This window comes from Ambystoma mexicanum, chromosome 3p (assembly GCF_040938575.1).
Source record: "Ambystoma mexicanum isolate Mex_15411 chromosome 3p, UKY_AmexF1_1, whole genome shotgun sequence".
In the NCBI taxonomy this organism is placed as follows: Eukaryota; Metazoa; Chordata; class Amphibia; order Caudata; family Ambystomatidae; genus Ambystoma; species Ambystoma mexicanum.
In genome coordinates, this window is record NC_090925.1 from 943935438 (window position 1) to 943955937 (window position 20500).

General features: G+C 48.1%; 1 protein-coding gene across 1 annotated transcript in view; it reads right to left on the reverse strand.

Annotated features, from left to right (window-relative positions):
* Positions 1 to 18649: 18649 nt before the first annotated feature.
* Positions 18650 to 20500, reverse strand: part of SLA2 (Src like adaptor 2) — a 203890-nt gene continuing 202039 nt past the window's right edge. Inside the window, exons 7-8 of the mRNA XM_069652251.1 lie at positions 19386 to 19561; positions 18650 to 19294 (exon numbers count right to left, since the gene is read on the reverse strand). Of these exons, the coding sequence (XP_069508352.1) occupies positions 19425 to 19561 (137 nt within the window). The 3' untranslated portion in view covers positions 18650 to 19294; positions 19386 to 19424. The remainder of the gene's footprint in view (positions 19295 to 19385; positions 19562 to 20500) is intronic.

Genomic DNA, 20500 nt, shown 5'->3' on the forward strand with positions numbered 1-20500 from the left:
CTCTTATTAGTGTAGAGTCTTGCTTTATATTGATCTGATGTTCAATGATTCCAGTTACTTCACTAGAATACTGTTAGAACGAAATCTGATTATTGTATTGGTCTGATATTTGATGGTTCCAGTTACTTCACTGGGACAATGTTAGGAGTGAAATCTTTGTTGGTTAATTCTGTCTCCCACTTGACTGGGGCAATGTTAGAAGTGTAATCCTTGCTGGTTGGTTCTGTCTCCCATTTTAGGAGTGAAATCTTTGCTGGTTAATTCTGTCTCCCACTTGACTGGGGCAATGTTAGAAGTGTAATCCTTGCTGGTTGGTTCTGTCTCCCGACACGTGTTTCCCTGCCCCTTTGGGGGCGTTTCTTCAGGGGAGGGGATTGTGGTTTCCCAATTTGCTGTATTAAGGGGGTAATTCATAGAATTCAGCGCACAAGTGGCGCACGCGGCTGGCGCACAGTGTGCGCGTGCGAATCCCTGCGCCAGCCGCGTGCGCTGAAATCCATTTCCGCGCACAGCGTATTCATGGATTCCAGCCACCAAAACCAGCCGTGGCGCACAGTGGCGCAGCGACCCTGCAGCAGCGCCAGTTACGCCCCCAAGAACGCCTCCCGCGCAGGGAAAAGCCATCAACATACCCAATCCAGCGCAAAGGGCTGCGCTAACCTTGTACCAGCACAGCAAGCGGGCTACGTGTATCACTGGGGTGCGCGGGAAGTACCTCACGCGATTGGCCCCGTGCGAGCAGGGTACGCGTATTTCAGGGGTGCGCGGGAAGTTCCACACGCGATATCAGAAGGGTACGTGTATTTCAGGGTGCAGGGGAAGATACACACGCGATTCCAGCACGGTACGTGTATTTCAGGGGTGCGCGGGAAGTTCCACACGCAAATAGCCTGGGCGCGTGTATTTCAGGGGTGCGCGGGAAGTTCCACACGCGAATAGCCTGGGCGCGTGTATTTCAGGGGTGCGCGGGAAGTTCCACACGCGAATAGCCTGGGCGCGTGTATTTCAGGGGTGCGCGGGAAGTTCCACACGCGAATAGCCTGGGCGCGTGTATTTCAGGGGTGCGCGGGAAGTTCCACACGCGAATAGCCTGGGCGCGTGTATTTCAGGGGTGCGCGGGAAGTTCCACACGCGAATAGCCTGGGCGCGTGTATTCCAGGGGTGCGCGGGAAGTTCCACACGCGAATAGCCTGGGCGCGTGTATTTCAGGGGTGCGCGGGAAGTTCTACACGCGAATAGCCTGGGCGCGTGTATTCCAGGGGTGCGCGGGAAGTTCCACACGCGAATAGCCTGGGCGCGTGTATTCCAGGGGTGCGTGGGAAGTTCCACACGCGAATAGCCTGGCCGTGTGTATTTCAGGGGTGCGCGGGAAGTTCCACACGCGATTTCAGCAGGGTACGTGTATTTCAGGGGTGCCGGGGAGTCCTACATGTGATTTGACAGTGTGGGTCCTCCCAGGTGTTCCCTGTACACCCTCCACGGCCCCTGCAGGCAGCCCACACCACAGGGGACTACCCTGCATCCCTGGTCATGTCCCGCAGGCAGCCCACCCAACATGGGCATGCCCCCCAGCAAAGGCACATGTCTCCTTGAACTAATGAACACCAACTCATGTCCCCCACCACCCCCACCCCCCAGCACTGTGGGGCACCTGCCAGCAGGCCCCCACCCATGTCCAACTCATGTCCCCCACCACCCCCACCCCCCAGCACTGTGGGGCACCTGCCAGCATGCCCCCACCCATGTCCAACTCATGTCCCCCACCACCCCCACCCCCCAGCACTGTGGGGCACCTGCCAGCAGGCCCCCACCCATGTCCAACTCATGTCCCCCACCACCCCCACCCCCCAGCACTGTGGGGCACCTGCCAGCATGCCCCCACCCATGTCCAACTCATGTCCCCCACCACCCCCACCCCCCAGCACTGTGGGGCACCTGCCAGCAGGCCCCCACCCATGTCCAACTCATGTCCCCCACCACCCCCACCCCCCAGCACTGTGGGGCACCTGCCAGCAGGCCCCCACCCATGTCCAACTCATGTCCCCCACCACCCCCACCCCCCAGCACTGTGGGGCACCTGCCAGCAGGCCCCCACCCATGTCCAACTCATGTCCCCCACCACCCCCACCCCCCAGCATTGCGGGGCACCCTCCACCAGGCCCTCGCCCATGTCCCATCCATGCCCCCCTGCACCTGGGTCCCAACAATCCCCAATCATGTCCGTAATGGCCATCCTCCCCTGCCAAAAGGCCCAACCAACTATCACATCCACCCACATATCAAAGGCAATTACATGTTACACACCCAATGTAAATAATGCAAATGAACACATGTCTGTCACACACAATGGCTGCAAGTGAATGTTAAAACACCCAACGTGACATGCATGAAAGTAATGAGATGATACAACACATTGAAGGATGAAAATAAAAATGTATTGAAAATCAACTAGAATGGAAATGAAATTAGAAAAACCACAAAGCAAAACAACAAAAAGAAGATGAATGTCCATGAAAAAAATCCAAAAAATCAAAAAATCCATAGAAGAACTATATACAAGACAATCCCGGGTCCATGAGCCCAACCAAATGAAACCTAACTATGTCAACTAACTAAAAACTGAACTATATACAAAAAATTGGCGCATTGTCCAATCGCAACCAAATAAAAAAAATAATAATTTAAAGGAAACCTACCACTAACTATATAACTATATACAATGGCAGCGGGCAAGTCCTGCGGCTCACTCTTTGATGTTGCCGGCCAGGGCATCATCGAACTCCATGTCGATGTCCTGGAGGCGGGATTCTGTCCTGGCCCCGAGGTCTCGCAGGGATAACCCCATGTTCACCTCAAACTCCCTGCGAGCTTCCTCGAGGCACTCAGCCCGCCTCAACGCCCGACGCATGGAGAACTCCGCCCTGACCATGGTGAGCCGCTCCTCTTCCGCCCACTGCTGCTCCGCACCTATCCGCTGGACCAACTGCTCCCACACGGAAGACACTACCATCCCAGGGTTCTCCTGCCCTCCGGCCGATGCCTGCCCCTCTGATCTGGATGGCCCGAGCCATGATGCCTCCCACGTCGAGCCTGCTGCTGCCTCCGACGCCACTGCATCTGCCAGCACGACGGCATCCAGGATGATGGAAACCACCGACACCGTCATGCACGTGCCCTGCCCGATGATGCCGTCACATCCTCCATCTGCTGGGGTCCAGTTGCTGTGTTGTCCACCCCTGCTGGACCTCTGACTCCCGACTGTGGCAGGGATGGGATCCCCACCGAGCTGGCTGCATTGGTCAGGGCAGGTCCACTGGGGGCCCTGGTGGCATCTGGGCCGGAAGACGGCAAGGAGAACGACTGGCGTATAGTCTCCACAGAGGAGGAGAGGGCCGCCAGATTGGCCGACACATGCAGGAAACCCCCGAACATGGCCGATCCCAATTGGGCCACGTCGGCACGGTGCTCTTCGTGATGACGTGCGTGCTCCTCCTGGGAAGCACGCACGGCATCACGAATCACAGCCGTGCGCATCGCGACCCCAATCAGGACCTTCTCCACACGGCCAGGGGTCCCCTCGTCCGCAGGTGGAGGGGAGTCAGATGACATGGACATCCCCTCTACCTGCGGACGGGCCTGGGACGGGGCATCCCTGCTGGTGCAAGGTGGTGCAGCCACAGGTTCAGGGACAGCGACATGCACAGGCCCCTCCACGGTGACCTGTGCTGTCTCCTGCCCCTGCCCCTGGACTGCACCACTTGCACCAGCAGGGATGCCCCCACCAGGCCCCATGTGCGCCTCAGTGGCGGTCTCCTCCTCCTCTGTGGAAACCACCAACCTGGATGGCTCCTCGCCGTCTACCGCCGTAGCAGGCCCCTGTGGGGGCTCACCCACCCCTTCCGCTGCAGCTGTGGGGGCATCCCCGTCGCCTTGCTCCACAGCGCCGTCTCCGCCCTCTCCTTCACTAGCCGCTGCGTAGAGGGAGACATAGAACACAAGCATCAGGGTACTGTACAATGGTCCCCTAGACAGGAAGCAATAGCAGATGAGTGCCACTGTCAAAGTACACTTCCATCATGTCACACCACAACACATGTGTCAGTCCAGGCAAAACACACACAGTGACAGTCATGGTGCGTGCCATGGATATTTCAATGCATGTCCAATGGACTCTCGAATCATACAATGTAATGGAACTCACATGCATCATGGGTCATGCCTATCACATGCACACACTTCACCTCAGTCACATCCATCTGGCCCCGTACACCCCAATCACAGTGCATACAAGGATGACTAGGCTGCATCAGTGAATCTGTACATTGTCACAGACATGTGTCATGCATCCATGGCACTCACAAGTCACAGACACGCAGGTCAGGCACACAGACATGGATACCACATATGTATCTGGCATCAGCACCCATCCCTCGCCCCCACCCATGTCCAGGAACAGAGACTGCCATGCTCTCATGTGTGCAATCTGCACAGGGCTCCCCATGTCGCATTCAAACACATGCAACAACCGTGCGGTTCACACATTACAGGTCGCACATGCATTCCCATGATGTCCCTGCACACATACATGCGTACATGGCCTATGTCACACATGCAGGCAAGTATCAGACAACCAGCACACTGCAACATGCCCTGTCTCACACAGCAATGCTTGGCCACTTACCGCTCAACTCCAGACGGGTCTCCCTCTCAAGGACCTGGGCGTGGAGCGCTGGGTGTGCGCGTTCCAGGACCCTCAACTGGATGGAACTCATGCGGCCCCGGCCCCCCTCCACGAGGCGCCGGGCCTTCATGAGGGTCCTGGACCTCAAGTCCTCCCAGCGCTTCTTGACCTTCTGGATGGTGCGGGTTGCCACCCCCTCCGCGTTGATGGCAACCACACAGTCGGCCCAGATCCTATCCCGTCCTTCCCTGTTGGCGCGGGACGATCCGAAGAGGGCATCATACTGCCCCAGGACTTGCTCCACCAGGACACCAACTTCGGTGGCAGTGAAGCTGGTGCCCCTCTGCCCCTCTGGCCGGGGGTTGCCACTGGGGTCAGATGTGGATGTGCCCGACATGGCAACCCCAGGGGCAGGAGTGGGTGGGCAACTGGGTCCTGGGGCTGGGCTGTGGAGCGATGTTATTCGAGTCGGGAGTCTTCTGTACCAGAAGGGGTGGACACAGCAACTGGACCCCTGCAGATGGCTGATGTGCAGGCACCAAATGGCAGGGCACGGTGGCAGCAGGCAGGCAGGCAGGCAGGCAGCAGCAGATGGCACGTGGGAGGCTGCTCGGGGCACTGGGGGGCAGTGATTCGGCCTTCTGGGCAGGAGCGTGGTCTTCCGTGTGTTTTCGCGTGGCCAGCTTGATCACGGAGTGATTTGGCACGTGAAAAATCTGCACGTCAGCGTGTAATTCGAGGTAAGGCCCTTAGCGCGTAAGCGCGTCAGCACGCGTACGCGATTTCATTGGACCAAAGGCCCTTACAGCGTAAGCGCGTCTGTGACGTTTTGCGCACGGGCGTTGCCCTGGCAGGGCTTGGAGATCCCGCGTGCCTTTATGTTCTGTACGTGCTTTTCGTGCGGTGCGTGTGTTTTCCATCCATTGGGGTTCACACGCTATTACTTCACAGCGGGTGTTGGCTACGCGTTCTACTACACGCAAGGCAGACGGTGAGTGGTAGCCCGCCCCCCCCATGCCCGATCGCGTGAGAAACTTCACGCGAACTCCTGAAATACACGTAGCCCGCTCCCCCAGGCCCGATCGCGTGAGAAACTTCACGCGAACCCCTGAAATGCACGTAGCCCGCTCCCCCAGGCCCGATCGCGTGAGAAAGTTCACGCGAACCCCTGAAATGCACGTAGCACGCTCCCCCAGGCCCGATCGCGTGAGAAACTTCACGCGAACCCCTGAAATACACGTAGCCCGCTCCCCCAGGCCCGATCGCGTGAGAAAGTTCACGCGAACCCCTGAAATGCACGTAGCCCGCTCCCCCAGGCCCGATCTTGTGAGGAACTTCACGCGAACCCCTGAAATACACGTAGCCCGCTCCCCCAGGCCCGATCGCGTGAGAAACTTCACGCGAACCCCTGAAATACACGTAGCCCGCTCCCCCAGGCCCGATCGCGTGAGTAACTTCACGCGAACCCCTGAAATACACGTAGCCCGCTCCCCCAGGCCCGATCGCATGAGAAAGTTCACGCGAACCCCTGAAATGCACGTAGCACGCTCCCCCAGGCCCGATCGCATGAGAAAGTTCACGCGAACCCCTGAAATACACGTACCCCGCTCAATCGCGTGTGTAACTTCCCGCGCAACCCCGAAATACACGTGCCCCGCTCGCACAGGCACTATTGCTGTATGTTGCCACTTTTGTAATGCGCAGGGACGCTACCGCCTGCCTTCGTGTGGCGGACGTGTTTGGGCTTGTGCGTGTCTTTCGCTGTGCGTGGCTTTGCCCTATTCGATTCCATAAATACGTGTGGTTCGGGTGCGTGTGGGCGTTCCGTCTGCTTCCCTGCAGTACATCCCCAGTTACGCCCTTGTTTTCGCGAGTTGTTCCCCATTCCACGCGTTACGCCCCGTGTTCCGCCCACTTTCTAGTGTATGCGCAGAGGTTGTGCGCTTTCACTGTGCGCGTCGCGCACGTCTTTCGGGATGTTGCAGTGACGTGTGCGCCATGCACGGGTTTGGCGCACATCCCGAGGAAGACACGCGCAGGGACTTCCATGAATCGGCCCCTTAATGCCTTTAAATAAATTTGAAAGGTATGTTTAAGCACATACTTTATAAGTAGGACATTTTAGTTTGTTTATAGCAAATTGCTATGTACATCACTAATGACAGTACTTACTGGTATTCCTTGAATTCAATGTGGTGGTTTGTCCTTAATTCGATTTGTTCCTGCAGAAATTGTAACGATGTTATGTGCTAAATGGAAATTAGCTGTCATAAACACAAGATTCCAAGGAGGAACATTCTACTGTACAGTTGGTTATCAAAAGACTCATAGAGGTTAGTGGGCCTTGAGCTCGATTGTGGTCTAGGTGTCATACATGAGTAACTCTCTGAAAGTAGTTATCTTTCAATATGTTATAGGGAACAAAGTGTTACCCCTGTGCATTATCAAAGAAGAGAAAGATATAAGTGCCTGCTTATGCTTTCATTTTTCGGGGTCGTTTGGTGGCGTGGAACTTTCTAAAGAAGATTATTTATAGAATTTGTGAATAAATCTGTTTCATTTATGCTTATATCAGTAATAGAATATAATGTCTAAACGTAGTGCTGGTTTCCTTTTTGTCCAAATTGTTGTAATTGCTTACCGTTGGTTTGATCCGCCTTGTCGCTCATCCGTGGTGAGATTCGCGTTGTTGCTGTGTGCAACACGGTGCTTTACTAGTTAGCGTATAGTTGCGCCTACCGATGACGTCATCGCGTAATTGGCGTCGTGACATGTGAACGTTGTGCTGGTGCGGCCGTTATGTTGGTTTGGGTTCGTGTTTGATTAGAGTGAAAACCTCGTTTTAAGTATGAATCAGATTGTTAGAAATTAAATTTTTGCGAAATTTGTTTAATTATTTCGCGCTTGTTTGTATTTGCTAATTTACATTTATTTTTTGAAAAAACGAGATTTCATAATTTCATTAGAACTGTGTGATTGGGTTCATGAGTATTGTGAGAGAGCTCCAGTGTGTTGATGTTATTTCCTGCTTTGGTATATTACCCTGTTGGGGGACTGTGGTTCAACAGGACTGTTGTTACATTTAGAAGGACCAGTTTAGGTCACTAACGGGAAGAGGGGCATTTGTTGGATGTATTAGGGAGGGAGGGTAGTTCTGGTAGGCAAGAGTTACTTGTTATCAATCTGTTCTACTGTTTGGTACAGCTGGTCTTCGCTGAGCTAATTAGATAGTCAGTTGAAGGTGGTTATAGTCTTTGTTATTATAGACAATGGTGTACTTCTTGGTCTGAATTTAACCCTGAATGGCAGGCGTCCATATTGCAAATCCATTTGGCCTCTCGTTTGCGTAGAATTTGTTCATAATTTCCTCCTCTTGGTGGTGGTTTCACTTTCTCAAGACCGTAAAATGTGAGTTTGCTCAGATCTTCGTCTTCGTGATGACTCATGAAGTGAATTGCCAGGGGGGACCGAATGTCTTTGTTTTTGATGGATCTGAGGTGTTCTCCAATCCTGATTTTTAGTTGTCTAATCGTGCTTCCAACATAGATTTTTGTGCATGCGCATTTGATTGCATAAATTACATGAGTACTGTTACAATTTATTAGTTGTTCAATTTCTTTTGTTTTTCCTGTGGGCATTTGTACTGTTTTCTTTCCGTTGTCTGAATAATTGCATATTTGACAATTGCCACATTTAAAGTTGCCTTTGGGAGGTGGCTGTAACCAAGTTGTCGTTGTTGTTGCTGATTGAGTTATTGGTGCTTGAAATTGTGACGGGCTGAGTTTATCCTTTAGACTTGGTGCTTTTCTGAATGTTATTGTTGGATGTTCGTCCAAGGCTTCTCGTAAGTCTTGATCAATTTGTAAGATGTTCCAGTTTTTGGACAGAATACGTTTGATTTGTTGGTTGTCAGAACTATATGTAGTGATGAATCTGGACTTGGGATAGTGGGAGGATGTTGTCGTGAGTTGTTTATCCTGTAACAGTTGTGTTCTTGTCCGAGTAGATGTTTTTTGATAGCTTTTGTTGACCAATTTCTTGCTGTACCCTCTTGCAATAAAATTGTTTTTGGTTGTTTGTACATGATTTTTAAAATCTGTGTGCGTGGAGCAGTTTCTTTTTATTCTTAGCATTTTTCCAAATGGAATATTGTTGATGACATGTGCTGGGTGGTTACTGGTAGCTTACAAAGTGCTGTTAACGGGTGTTGGTTTGACGTAGAGTGTAGTCTGAATCCTGTTGTTTTGTATATATTGATTTATTTCCAGAAAGTTGATGCTTGTTTTCCTGCTTTGCATCGTCAAGGTGAGATTGTAAGTATTGGTGTTGATGTATTGCAGATATGGATCCAATTTTTCTTGATTGCCATTCCAAATTAGTATGATGTCGTCTATGTATCTCGCCCAAAAGATGATATTATTGTCTTCCGTAAATGATGAGTGCCGCCATGCGTGCTCAATTTCAAAATGCCCCATGTGTAGGTTGGCATACGATGGGGAGAACTTGGCACCCATGGCGGTCCCCTGAATTTGTCTATAGAGCTGTTTGTTAAAGATGGAGATGTTGTTAGTTAATGTGAACTGTAGCATTTCCAATATCATGTTATTTTGATCATTGTAAGATATGGATCTTGTCCTGAGGAAATAGTTTGTGGTGTGGAGTCCCTTTTCATGGAGGATGCTTGTGTATAGTGAAGAGACGTCCATAGTTACTTACATAAATTCTGGTTCCCAGTATAGATTTTCAAGTTGCTGAATGATATGCTTTGTGTCGCAGACATAGGAAGAGAGAGATATTGTTAGAGGTTGGAGATGGTGGTCGATGTATTCTGAAATATGTTCTGTGAATGATCCAATACTGTTGATTATAGGTCTGCTATGGGGTAAACAGACGTATGTTTTGTGAATTTTTGGCACGAAGTATATGGTTGAGATGATTGGAAACTACAGATTAAGATAGTCATATTCTGCATCTGTGATGAGGTCTTGATTTCTCCAATGTTGGCTCATTAGCATCCAATCTTCCTGCACTTTTGGTAGTGGATCTATATGTAGTTTTTCATAGCATGTTGTATCATTTAGAAGTGTCAAAGCCATCTCTTCATAGTCTGAGGTTTTTAACAATACTATGTTGCCGTGTTTTGTTGTAATTGTTGTAATGCTTTTGATATGTGAACCTTTTAAATAGTTGTACCTTAGATCCTGTTGAGTGACTTTGTAAAAAGTGTTGATTACATTATCTGGAGCCAAAACTGGTAGAAATTTAGATTTGGAATGCAAAGTTGTTTCCATTGTGAGTCCTAGAGTGATGTCTTGTTCTGTGGCAAAGGATTCCATTGTATATTGTCGTTAGGGTGCGGTATATTTAATAACTGTATAGTTTGCTCCACGTGTGCCACCAAAAGATCTGATGGTGTGGCTGTTTTTGTATTAACCTCAGTATGAAAAAGTATTGCATTAATCCAATACTAACATTTCAGTGATGAATGAGAGAGAGGCCCGATGAAGAGCTAAGCTCATAACAAGTGAACTAAAATGATACACATGTGTCAATTGGACAAAATATCAAAACTTGCGAAGAAAATAAATATAGAACCTACGCAAACAGAAGATATAGGTTCTATCTGATCTAATATACGTTGTAAATAAAACAGAGGAAGGCGCAATTAGTATCCGATAAATTATCAGTCTATTGACAGTAACATTTATTTTTCATTTTTCAAAGCAATATAGGAAAAACAGTAAAGCTGCCTAATTTTGGCATAACATAAATCTTATTGGTTCTGTTGGTGACAAGGGAAGAAGGAATGGAAGTTCGGCCAACTCTTCTTCAAACTTCCTTCTGACCCTCTCCTAACTGCCTCCATCATCCCTGACTGCCTATCTGCCATCCAGTCCTGGTGCACCTCCAATTATCTCTGCCTCAACGCCAGCAACACTGAGACCCTTCCTATTGGGACTCATGCTCCCTCTTTCTTCCCCTCACTTTGGCCATCTTCTATGGGCTCTCCCCTTTCTCCATCATCTGAAACCAGAAACCTTGGAATCATCTTCAACTCATCTCATTCTTTCCTCACTCACATTCAGAATCTTGCCAAGAAGTCCCACTTTCAGCTGTACCTCCTCAAAGGGAATCTTCCTTCCCTCACTTTCCCCCAGAAGCTCAATGTCTCTAGTGCTTGGGATCTCTCTAGGCTAGACTACTGCAAAAGTGTTTTCCATAATCTACCCTCTTCTTCCTTACGACCCCTCCAGCTAATCTAGAATAGGGCTGCAAGACTTAACCTGGGCCTCAAGGCCAGGGACTGCATCTGGCCTCCCACACCCAATCACCTTCAGCGTCCACCCATTCCCAGAATTTGCCTGGCACCCACTTGCCTAGCCCACCACAGGCCTGTACTTACTTATCTATTTGCAGCTAACCTTTCTCACCTAGGCACTTACAACTGCTCACTTACCAACAATTCCCTCTGGGTACACCTAGCACTTACTCCCCCCCCACTCCCTCATCCCTTCTCCAGTGGTGTAGCCAGGTTTTGGTGCCAACGGGGCAGAGTGGCACTCAGGGGGGAGCCAATGCCGGCGTGCCGGGCAAGTCAGAGAGGGGTCGGGCCGGGGTTTTCCACCATTTACTTAATGTTGCGTGTATAACTAGAAACTGTTGACGCTTAATATTCAAGGGAAAACTGGCAGGGTTTTTTACCCGAGATATATTTCATATATAAAACCTTAAACGGCACGCCACATCTATTATCCATTACACATCACACATTTGTTATGGAGGTAACATCAAACACTACAAAACCACAGACTGCAATGGAAACATGTTTTAAAAATGTTCCTAGATTCTCTGACACACACTGGCGTAACAGGGGCCCCCACAGCCCCCATTGTGCGGGGGGCCCAGCCAGCACATGTCCTGGCAGGGGCCCCCACTTGTAGAAAAAAAAGAAAAATATTTTTTTTCTTTTTGAATTCACTCTGCATTTATAAAGAAATGATTTCTGTAACAGAAATAATTTCTTTATGAAGGCAGATTGACTACAAAAAGAAACGTTCTTTTTGAAGTCGGAGGGCTGCGCCCTCCCCATGGCATGGAAGACCCTAGGTTGGAAGCCTCCATGACATGGGGTGTGGAGAGCCCTATGACTTCAAAAGGAAATAGTTTATTTTTGAAGTCACTCTGCCTTCACAAAGAAATTATTTCCGTTATGGTTCGGCCCTTAACGGAAATAATTTCTTTATGAAATCAGAGTGACTTCAAAAAGAAACGATGGGCCTCACTACGGGTTTGGTGGTAACCGTGCCGTTGCTACCAGCAGGTTGCCGCCGGAACCGTAATGATTTACCGGCGCCCGACTTCCCGGTAACACCGGGGGATTACAACCCCGGCAGTCTGGGAAGTCAGGTGCCGGCAAATGTTAAGCCCCCATTTCCATAAAGTCCTATGGGACTCTATGGGAATGGGGACCACAGAAGCACCGGCACCATTAAAAACGGTGCCAGTGCTTCCGTGAAAACTATGCGGGTGGGTGCTGTTCTGCCCGGCAGGTCTGACCTGCCGAGCAGGATGGCACAGCCCACAGAGCTGCAATATCCCCGCCCGGAAACAACGGTGCAGGTAAGCTTACCAGCACCATTGTTTCCAGTCCAGCATAGTTGTAATGAGGCCCAATTTCTTTTTGAAGTGTTAGGGCTCCCCTCAACCCCATGACATGTGCGTGAGTGAGTGTATGTTGAAAGTGTGCACCCTTAAATTTATAGGTGGCTGCCTGTGTGAGTGTATGGTGAAAGGGTGCACACTTTAATGTATGGGTGGCTGCCTGGGTGTGCCTGTATGGTGGAAGGGTGCACATGTAAATGTATGGGTGGCTGCCTGGGTGTGCCTGTATGGTGAAAGGGTGCACACTTAAATGTATGGATGGCTGCCTGGGTGTGCCAGCATGGTGAAAGAATGCACACTTAAATGTATGGATGGCTGGGTGTGTGTATATGGTGAATGGTGTGTGTGCTTGCGTTCAGGGCGCAACAAAACCTACATTTCGGGGGCTAGCCCTTCAAATGTTGGGAGGGGCGCCACCTTCATGGGCGATGGGGGAGGGCAAACTTATTTGTTTGGGGCATCTAATTCCTTTATTAATTTTAATGAGACTATTCTAGTGCAGCTTCAATGTTACAAGCAGTTAACTCTCTCCTTTAAGGATGAAAGCACCCACTTATGGACTGCTGTGAGAATGAGTGGTCTCCAGTTCCCTTTCTACCGTTCCACTCAATCCCCTGGCATGCAAGTATTAAACCCACATCACAATTTCAAATGCCTAAAAAATTTGGCATTTGAATGAAGGTACTAACAGTGAATTGCTTTATGTTAGTAATTGCTGGGTTCTTGTTAACAGCGAAACCCAGGTGCCGTTTAACATCTGTCCTGTTCTGTCTGGCAACTGCTTTGAAGGTCAGCCAGGTCGAGTCAACATAGCCCAACATTTCGGTGGGGGGGGAAGAGAGTGCTGAATCCTTAACCAACTTAATGGTGTTGCACCAATACTTGTGTTTAATGCCTGGATTACTTATTGGTAATCTTCATTACTCCTAGCCCTATTCTTCCTCGTCCCAGTGTGTATAAAACAGTACTTGTGTATAAGGCACTCTGCTTCATACACAAGTACTGGGATGAGGTAGAGGTACATGGAGGTAATGCCTGATTTAGCTACCTGTAATCTTCATTACTCCTAGTCCCACTCTTCCTCATCCCAGTACTTACCTATGAGCAAGGAGCCTCAACCTTAAGCTCTGGGGCAAGGAAGAGGGACGTGGAGGTAATTCTGGGCCAAGGAGCTGATTTTGGAGGTTGGGATGGTAGGGAGAGGAGATGTGTGGGGGGGAAGGTTGTACGACAAATTATAATGGCTGTCCATGTCCAGGCTAAGCAGGCATGATATGTGGTATTAGTGGCTAGAGAGGCATTTTGGTGCAGCCAGTCTAGTCATTCCGACTTTTTTTAATGGGCATTTATGATAAAGCAGTCCTGCTAAGTGAATTACCTGGCTAGACTGCCATTTGGGTGCTGCCAGTCTAGCCGTTTCTTACTGCGGCATTGTATATTTTTCTGGGCATCTGTGATCAAATGATATGATATAAGTCATTTATAACGCACCTGCACACAAGTGTTTCAAGGCGCGACAAGACAAGGGATGGAAGATAGAGGGAGGACAAGACAAACGATCTTACTAGGCCTTGTGTCATTTAGATCGTGCAAGTGCGAGAACGAGAAGTGCAAGGGGAAAGGGAGGGGGAAGTGCAAGGGAGAGGGGAGGGAAAAACAAGGCAGCAATGCTCTGAGCAAGTGCAGTGAGGGCAGCGCGGCTCTGGGTAGTGCAAGGAGGACAAGGCAGAGACGTCTTTATGGGAGGGCAAAAGGGGCACTTGCCAAGGGCCCCACATTGGAGGGGCCCCCCTCAAGGCTGCTTGTTCTAAAGTAAGATTACATTGTTCACCAGACTTAAATCGCACACGCTAAACCTCTGTTCATTCTGCAGTGATCAATTAATGATGTAATGATTTCTGTGCTCATAGTTTGTGTGTTCCGTACTGCACAACTTCTGTAGCATTTTTTCCTTCCTGTGTGAAATATGTTGATCATGTGCAATAGCCAAAGTTGAAATCCATATTGATAAATTGAGTGCCACAATGATTCAGAAGTTAGCTCAGTGTGTTAAGCACTCATTGCAGAGATATGTGTTAATATGAAAGATCAGAAGAGCACATTCCAGCAAGGCTGGCTGAACCTTTCCTATGTCTGAAGTTTATAAACCTGCCTGCATACGTACTTGGTTTTGCAGCATAAGAGGTGCTATTATCAGCAATGTTCTGCACCAGATAGGGTTTGCTATAAAAACTAACATGTCATTCATATGGTGAAGATCTACAAGTTGGTTTGCACAGTTGGGGCGTTCTAAAACCTAGGCAATCCACACCAAAGAAGAGCATAAACTATTAGTCCAAGAAGTGAATAAGTATCCAAATTCAAGACTATGGAACCAAAGTGTTCATGCTTGTAGCCTGGCTTTGCCAGCAGACGATACAGTGATCCTGGCCAAATCATATAATCTCTCTTGCAGTACTGTGCTGTCGTCTGGCATGCTGGTGGCATCATTTAGCTCATTACTTGATATTTCTTCTTATGTAGGCCATTTGAGTGGAAGGGGTAGTAGACAGGAGAGAGCAGACCAGATGTTGTAGGCCTTATGCAAGCATATTTTAAGGTCTGCTAATTTGACACAAAAAACGTTTTGTTTTTTGTATAAAAGTCAAACGTTTTTCTGCATGTTTATGATTGACAATTTCACAAGTCATTGTTTTGGAAGTATTTAAAGCTTAAAAGTAAATAAGACATAACTAGATTACATCTGTTGAATCACATCAATTGGTATGCTGGTACTTATATACTTCCCTTGATGATGGAGCGAACAAAGCTAGAATCATTTGCATTTTGTGTAACACCCTTCTGTAATATTTTAGTTTTAAAAATGGTCAGATTTGGAAATGTGATTTGTGTACTTTGCAAGTCAGTTTTATGAAATGAGATAGTTAGCACACATCCCAGCTTCACCCCTTAAGCAATGTGTGATCCTCGGCGTCTCATTTAATCTTTTATTGCCTAACCTCTCAAAATTGCCAGTCCCTAAACCTTTCAAAATTGTCAGCCCTTCAGAGTGATTTCCTTCTCAGGTTATGATCTTCATAAAAGCCTCACTCATGGCTTCACTGGCTATAGGGTTGCTTGCACTATAATAGTGAGCATTGATATACTGCACACCACAAGCACTTGTTCCCTTGTTCTCTAATGGTAACACTATTTGAAAACCACGTCCCACTTCTAATCTCGGTCTGTCTGGATAGAGACACCTTCCTGGTAGCTTCTAATATGCATTCACTATCCATGCTATGCTATGTGTAGATTTCTCCTTCCTTACAATTGGTCTACTCTATCCATGCTTGAGCACTTTTGCATTTTCTGAGACAGCTGATGTGAGATCTCTGCCTATTTTGGGTTACATGTACCTTTTACATACAGTCCCGCATTAATACTAGAGGCTGCATATCTTCCCGGATGCTATTGATAAAAAGTATCCTGTTTCTATACTCAAAGAAAAGTAACCTCTTCAGAGATTGCTAATGTTAGCCTTCAAATGCTCCTTGTTTATCATTCTGATTAGAGCAAGTATGGAGAGGGTAAGGAGTAAACATTCCTATTTTGAATGTTGCGAGGCAGCATATCAACCTATATGTTATGATCACGGTGGGGTTTGGGGGGTGCCACCAGATACTCTTGATCAATTAATTCCTTTGGTTTGGTGGAGGGGGCCCCAAAGATGTCCATGCCCAGGGCCCCAAAAATGCTTAAGATGGCCCTGGGACAAGGTATGGTAGGCCCAGAGGCGGTGCAAGGGTGACTGATCAAGAAAGAGTCTGGACTCAGTGAGACTCTGAGGGCAGCCAAGCAACCAGTCTGTACAGCAGACAGGTAGGTCAGGTAGGCCAGCAGGGGAAGGAGAGAGAGAAAGCAGAGGAGAAGAGGAAAGTTTTGAGCTGCTTCCAGAACTTCAGGTGGTCCGCTAAAGCTTGAGAGGGGCAGAAAGGCTATTCCAGAGGGAGCCACCTGCAGAGGAGAGAGATCTACCCCCACTCTCTGCCTGGAGAAGCGTCTAACCCTTAGAGAGTTGTAGGTAGCTGAGCGAAGGGCTCGAGAAGGAAGATATTTTGGAAGCGAGCGTTGGATGTAGTGTGGGCCCGGGCCAAGAAAGCCTTGTGGACAATGCAAAGGGTCTTGGACTTGATACTTGCAGCAACTGGGAGCCAGTGGAGAGTTTCAGGGCTGCAGAGATACGAGCCCTGTGCTTGAGGCCAAGCATAAGTCTCACAGTCCTGTTCTGGGTTAGTTGCAGGGGCTGGAGAGTAGAGAAAGGCAGATTGAGAAAGAGGCTGTTGAAGTAGTCCAGCCTAGAGGGAACCAGGGCTCTGGAGACAGTGAGCTTCTGGGGGAAAGTAGAGTCCCGTCCGAGCAGCTGGTAGTGGGACTTCTTGGCGACGTCCAAGATGTGAGGAGAGAAAGAGAGAGTGGAATCAAAGATGACACCAGTGTTGTTTGCGTCACAGGAAGACAAAGGAAGAGGACCCAAGGCGGGCGGTCAGAGTGAGAGAGGGAAAGCAGGGGCAGGAGTCCAAATGAGAAGGACCTCCATCTTACTGACATTAAGGCAGAGATTGTTGGAGGCACACCAATCCTGAATAGCGGATAGACAGTCAGCAATGAGCGAGAGATGAGGAGTCTGAGGGGAGCCTGAAGGAAAGCAGAGTGTCATCCGCATAACACTGAAAGTTAGAGGAGAATGTAGAGATCAGGTGGGTCAAAGGGGCCACATAGAGGTTGAAAAACCAGAGTGAGAGGATGGAGCAGAGGGAAAGAGACCAAATTGGACCTGGGTGGGGCAGTTCAAAAGGAAGGAGGTCAGCCACTCAAGGGCCTGATTCGCGATGCCCAGGTTCTCATAGAGTTGCTTGATCAGGATTGATCAGGGTGGCATGGTTGACCGTGTCGAAAGAAAAGGATAGATCAAGGAGGATGAGGACAGAAGGAATGCTGGAATCAAGGTTAGAGAGCAGATCTTCACAGGTGTTCAGGACAGCAGTTTCCGTGCCTCTGGCAGCTCTGAAGCCAGACTGATGGTCATGGAGACAACCAACAGATTCCCTGTGGAGAGTAAGCTGGGAGATGGCCAGCTTTTCCAACAGTTTGCCAAGGAAAGGGGTGATGGAGATTGGGCGATAGTTTGCCGGGCAGGCAGGATCGGCAGACAGCTTCTTGAGGAGTGGGTGCATAAGGGAGTGCTTAACGGGAGAGGGGAACGTTCCAGTGGCAAAAGAGTGATTACAGAAATCAGTCAAGGCTGGAGCGAGGGTGTCAATATGGTTCTTGGTGGTTCTGGTGGAGCAGGAGAGCACCTGTTTGGATGACACTTTCATAGATCGGACTTGTCTAGAAACCTTGTCTGGTGTTGTCAGAGAGAAAGAGGAGAAAGGAAGAAGAGAGGTAGAGATGGCCAAAGGGGGGCTGAGAGAGGAAGAGGAGATGGAGAACAGGATGTCCTGAGCTTTAACAGAGAAGTGAGATGACAGAGCCATCCAGAGGCCCTGGGAGGGAACAGGAGAGATAAAGACTGCAACAGGATTGACCAGTTCTTTTCAGATTTTAAAGAGTTTGGCCGTGTTGTTAGAGGCCACAGAGACACAGTCTTGAATGTGTGTTCTCTTCTTGATGAGTGTTATAGCTTCGACTGGCATTTTGGTGCAACCAGTCTAGATATGTCTAAATGTGGCCTGGCAAGCTTTACTATATGGTTATTACGTGTCTGCACTTGTCTACATTGTGCAGCCAGTTTGACATGTTTTCATTGTGGCATGGCATTATTAATAGCAAAGCATTAATGTTCCTGTGCACTGTTGGTGACTTGCATCTATTGGATTACCCTACAAAACAATTGCAAACACTCTGGCTTCTTAGCCAATTTTTCTCAGAAAGTGTGCTGTATATTATATTAAAACACATATGTATATTTTTCTCCTAGTGCAGTGTGCGGCATACCCCTTCAGCAGCACGTTTGTGCATATTGCGCAAGTGTGATAATCTAGGCCGGACCACAGTGTGGCATGACCCTTGATTTGTTGCTGAGTTGGGTGGGCCCCCTCAGCATGGCTCGCAGGGGGGCCCCCACATTTTGTGTTACGCCACTGCTGACACATTACACACAAGGTTTCTACCTGGCACAAACAAGCCAAGAATAGTTCTATCTTGGCTAATTCTAAAATTGCCTATTTGCAGCTGGTTTTCAGCTTCACATTGTATCTTGGAATGTTGATGCATTACAATTTGTTCTGTTCCATTTTTAAACTTGGAAAACCCACAGCTAGGATCAGACCAAACCTTTGAAAAGTGCTCACTATTTTATCGGCAAATAGCCAACCTGCAAAGCAAAAAAAAACAGTTACTTCTAGGAGAATACACTATCCACTGCCTTACTGCAGAGAATCCACCTGCAATCTTTTTTATATACCAATCTGGGTTAAATCTTTGAGATTGGAGTCATATTGACATTTTTTATAGCCATTTTTTAATCCAGGCTGACATGGACCAGCTGCAAGAAGTGCTCGAACTAAAGGTGTAGACATTGTCCTGCTCTGAAAGAAGTATGGATCTGTTGAGCAATCTTGCTGTGTGTCAAGTGTGACCTTCATATTTACAGTCTCACTGCATTCCCTGAAGTCCTCAGTATCCATGTCTTTTTGTACTACTTGTGTGCCAACATTGGTATCTTCAACAGTTTCAGTGCAATCAGCAGTTGTGCAACCAAGCTTAACTTCAGGCTGGGTAACAGTGTTTGTTGAGTGTTCAGGAGTCAGACCCTCTGTAGATTCGGTAGAGCTTTGTGGACGCTCAGGCATGTCAGTGCATGATGGTAGATCTGCATAATGTATCGTGGTAGACGGAGAAGCAGCAGACAGATGTTCATCACCAGAGGCATGAGGGACAGAATGAAGGGAGTTTTGCTGCTGAGGCCTGAAAGCAAGAATTGAAAAAACCTTGTAATAACAATGACATCATGCAGTGCTTAAAAATGTTGGCATTACTTGAATGGGCAATAACCTACCTTTGCTCCTGCTTGTCAGTGGAACCTTTGGGCTGGATCTTAAAAGCAGACTAAATATCTTGAGAGGATTCTGCTTCTTTGGCAAGTTTCTGCTTGCTGACCTGTTTTCGTTGTGCGGCTCCAGACATGTTTGGTTTTGATGACTCTGGATTCATAATGTTGTTCTATTCCTACTTCTGCAGAAAGGGAAGGAAAGCAACACAGATTTGCTAACATTTGAACATGTGGTGGATTCTCTGTTAGCACTGCAGCAACCTCTATGAATAAGGAGCTACTAACTAAACAGAAATATCATGTATACACACTTCAATTTTTGTTGTCCCTTATATAGACTTATTATGCTTCAGATGTTTTGCACTTATGCCATACTTTACTTTACTCATTCTCAATCTAAAGTTAATGTCATGTAGGTATGTTTGTATGCCACTGGTTCAGGTTGGATTGATGAATCAAACGCAATGACTGGTGCTGGTAGGTAGGGGATGACGCCAGGCTAACCAGGTTCTTCACAGCAATGTGCTGATGCCTGCCTTGTTAAACTATATATGTGAGGCTTTTTTTAACACTTATGCTACCTCATAGTGTCTGAATAACTCACAGTGCTCTTCATTTTTGCAACTTTGATGGAGCTGAGATTTAAATTGCATTAAGGCTTGGGAACAAGGTGGTGAACTTCAATGGCAAAACAAATATTCATATATAGCTACAAAAATAAAGCAAATAAGCACTGTCTGCGTGGGCCAGTTTTTTGGGTCAAAGTGGGGCACTGGCACTTATTTGTGGGCCAGCTTGATAAGTTACTTCACCATGCGGCTAGTAGTTTTGACCAGTATTACTGAATAAGTATTCTTTAAAGTGCACAACTTGCATCACATTTTATCAAAAACTTCCCACTGGGTACTACTGAAACAGTCTTTGACAAAACAAATGAATAGCGATTTGCGACTGTGGAACTGGGCCACCCACTTTTCATGGTGCCCTGTGCCAGAGACAATTTTATGTCCCATTCCGACCCTGGTTACCATCTGATTAGAAACATTGATTTTCTTGACTAATTCTAGTAAATCTCCTTTATAGAAGCTAATCACAAGTGAAAGTATTACTGCAAAAATCAC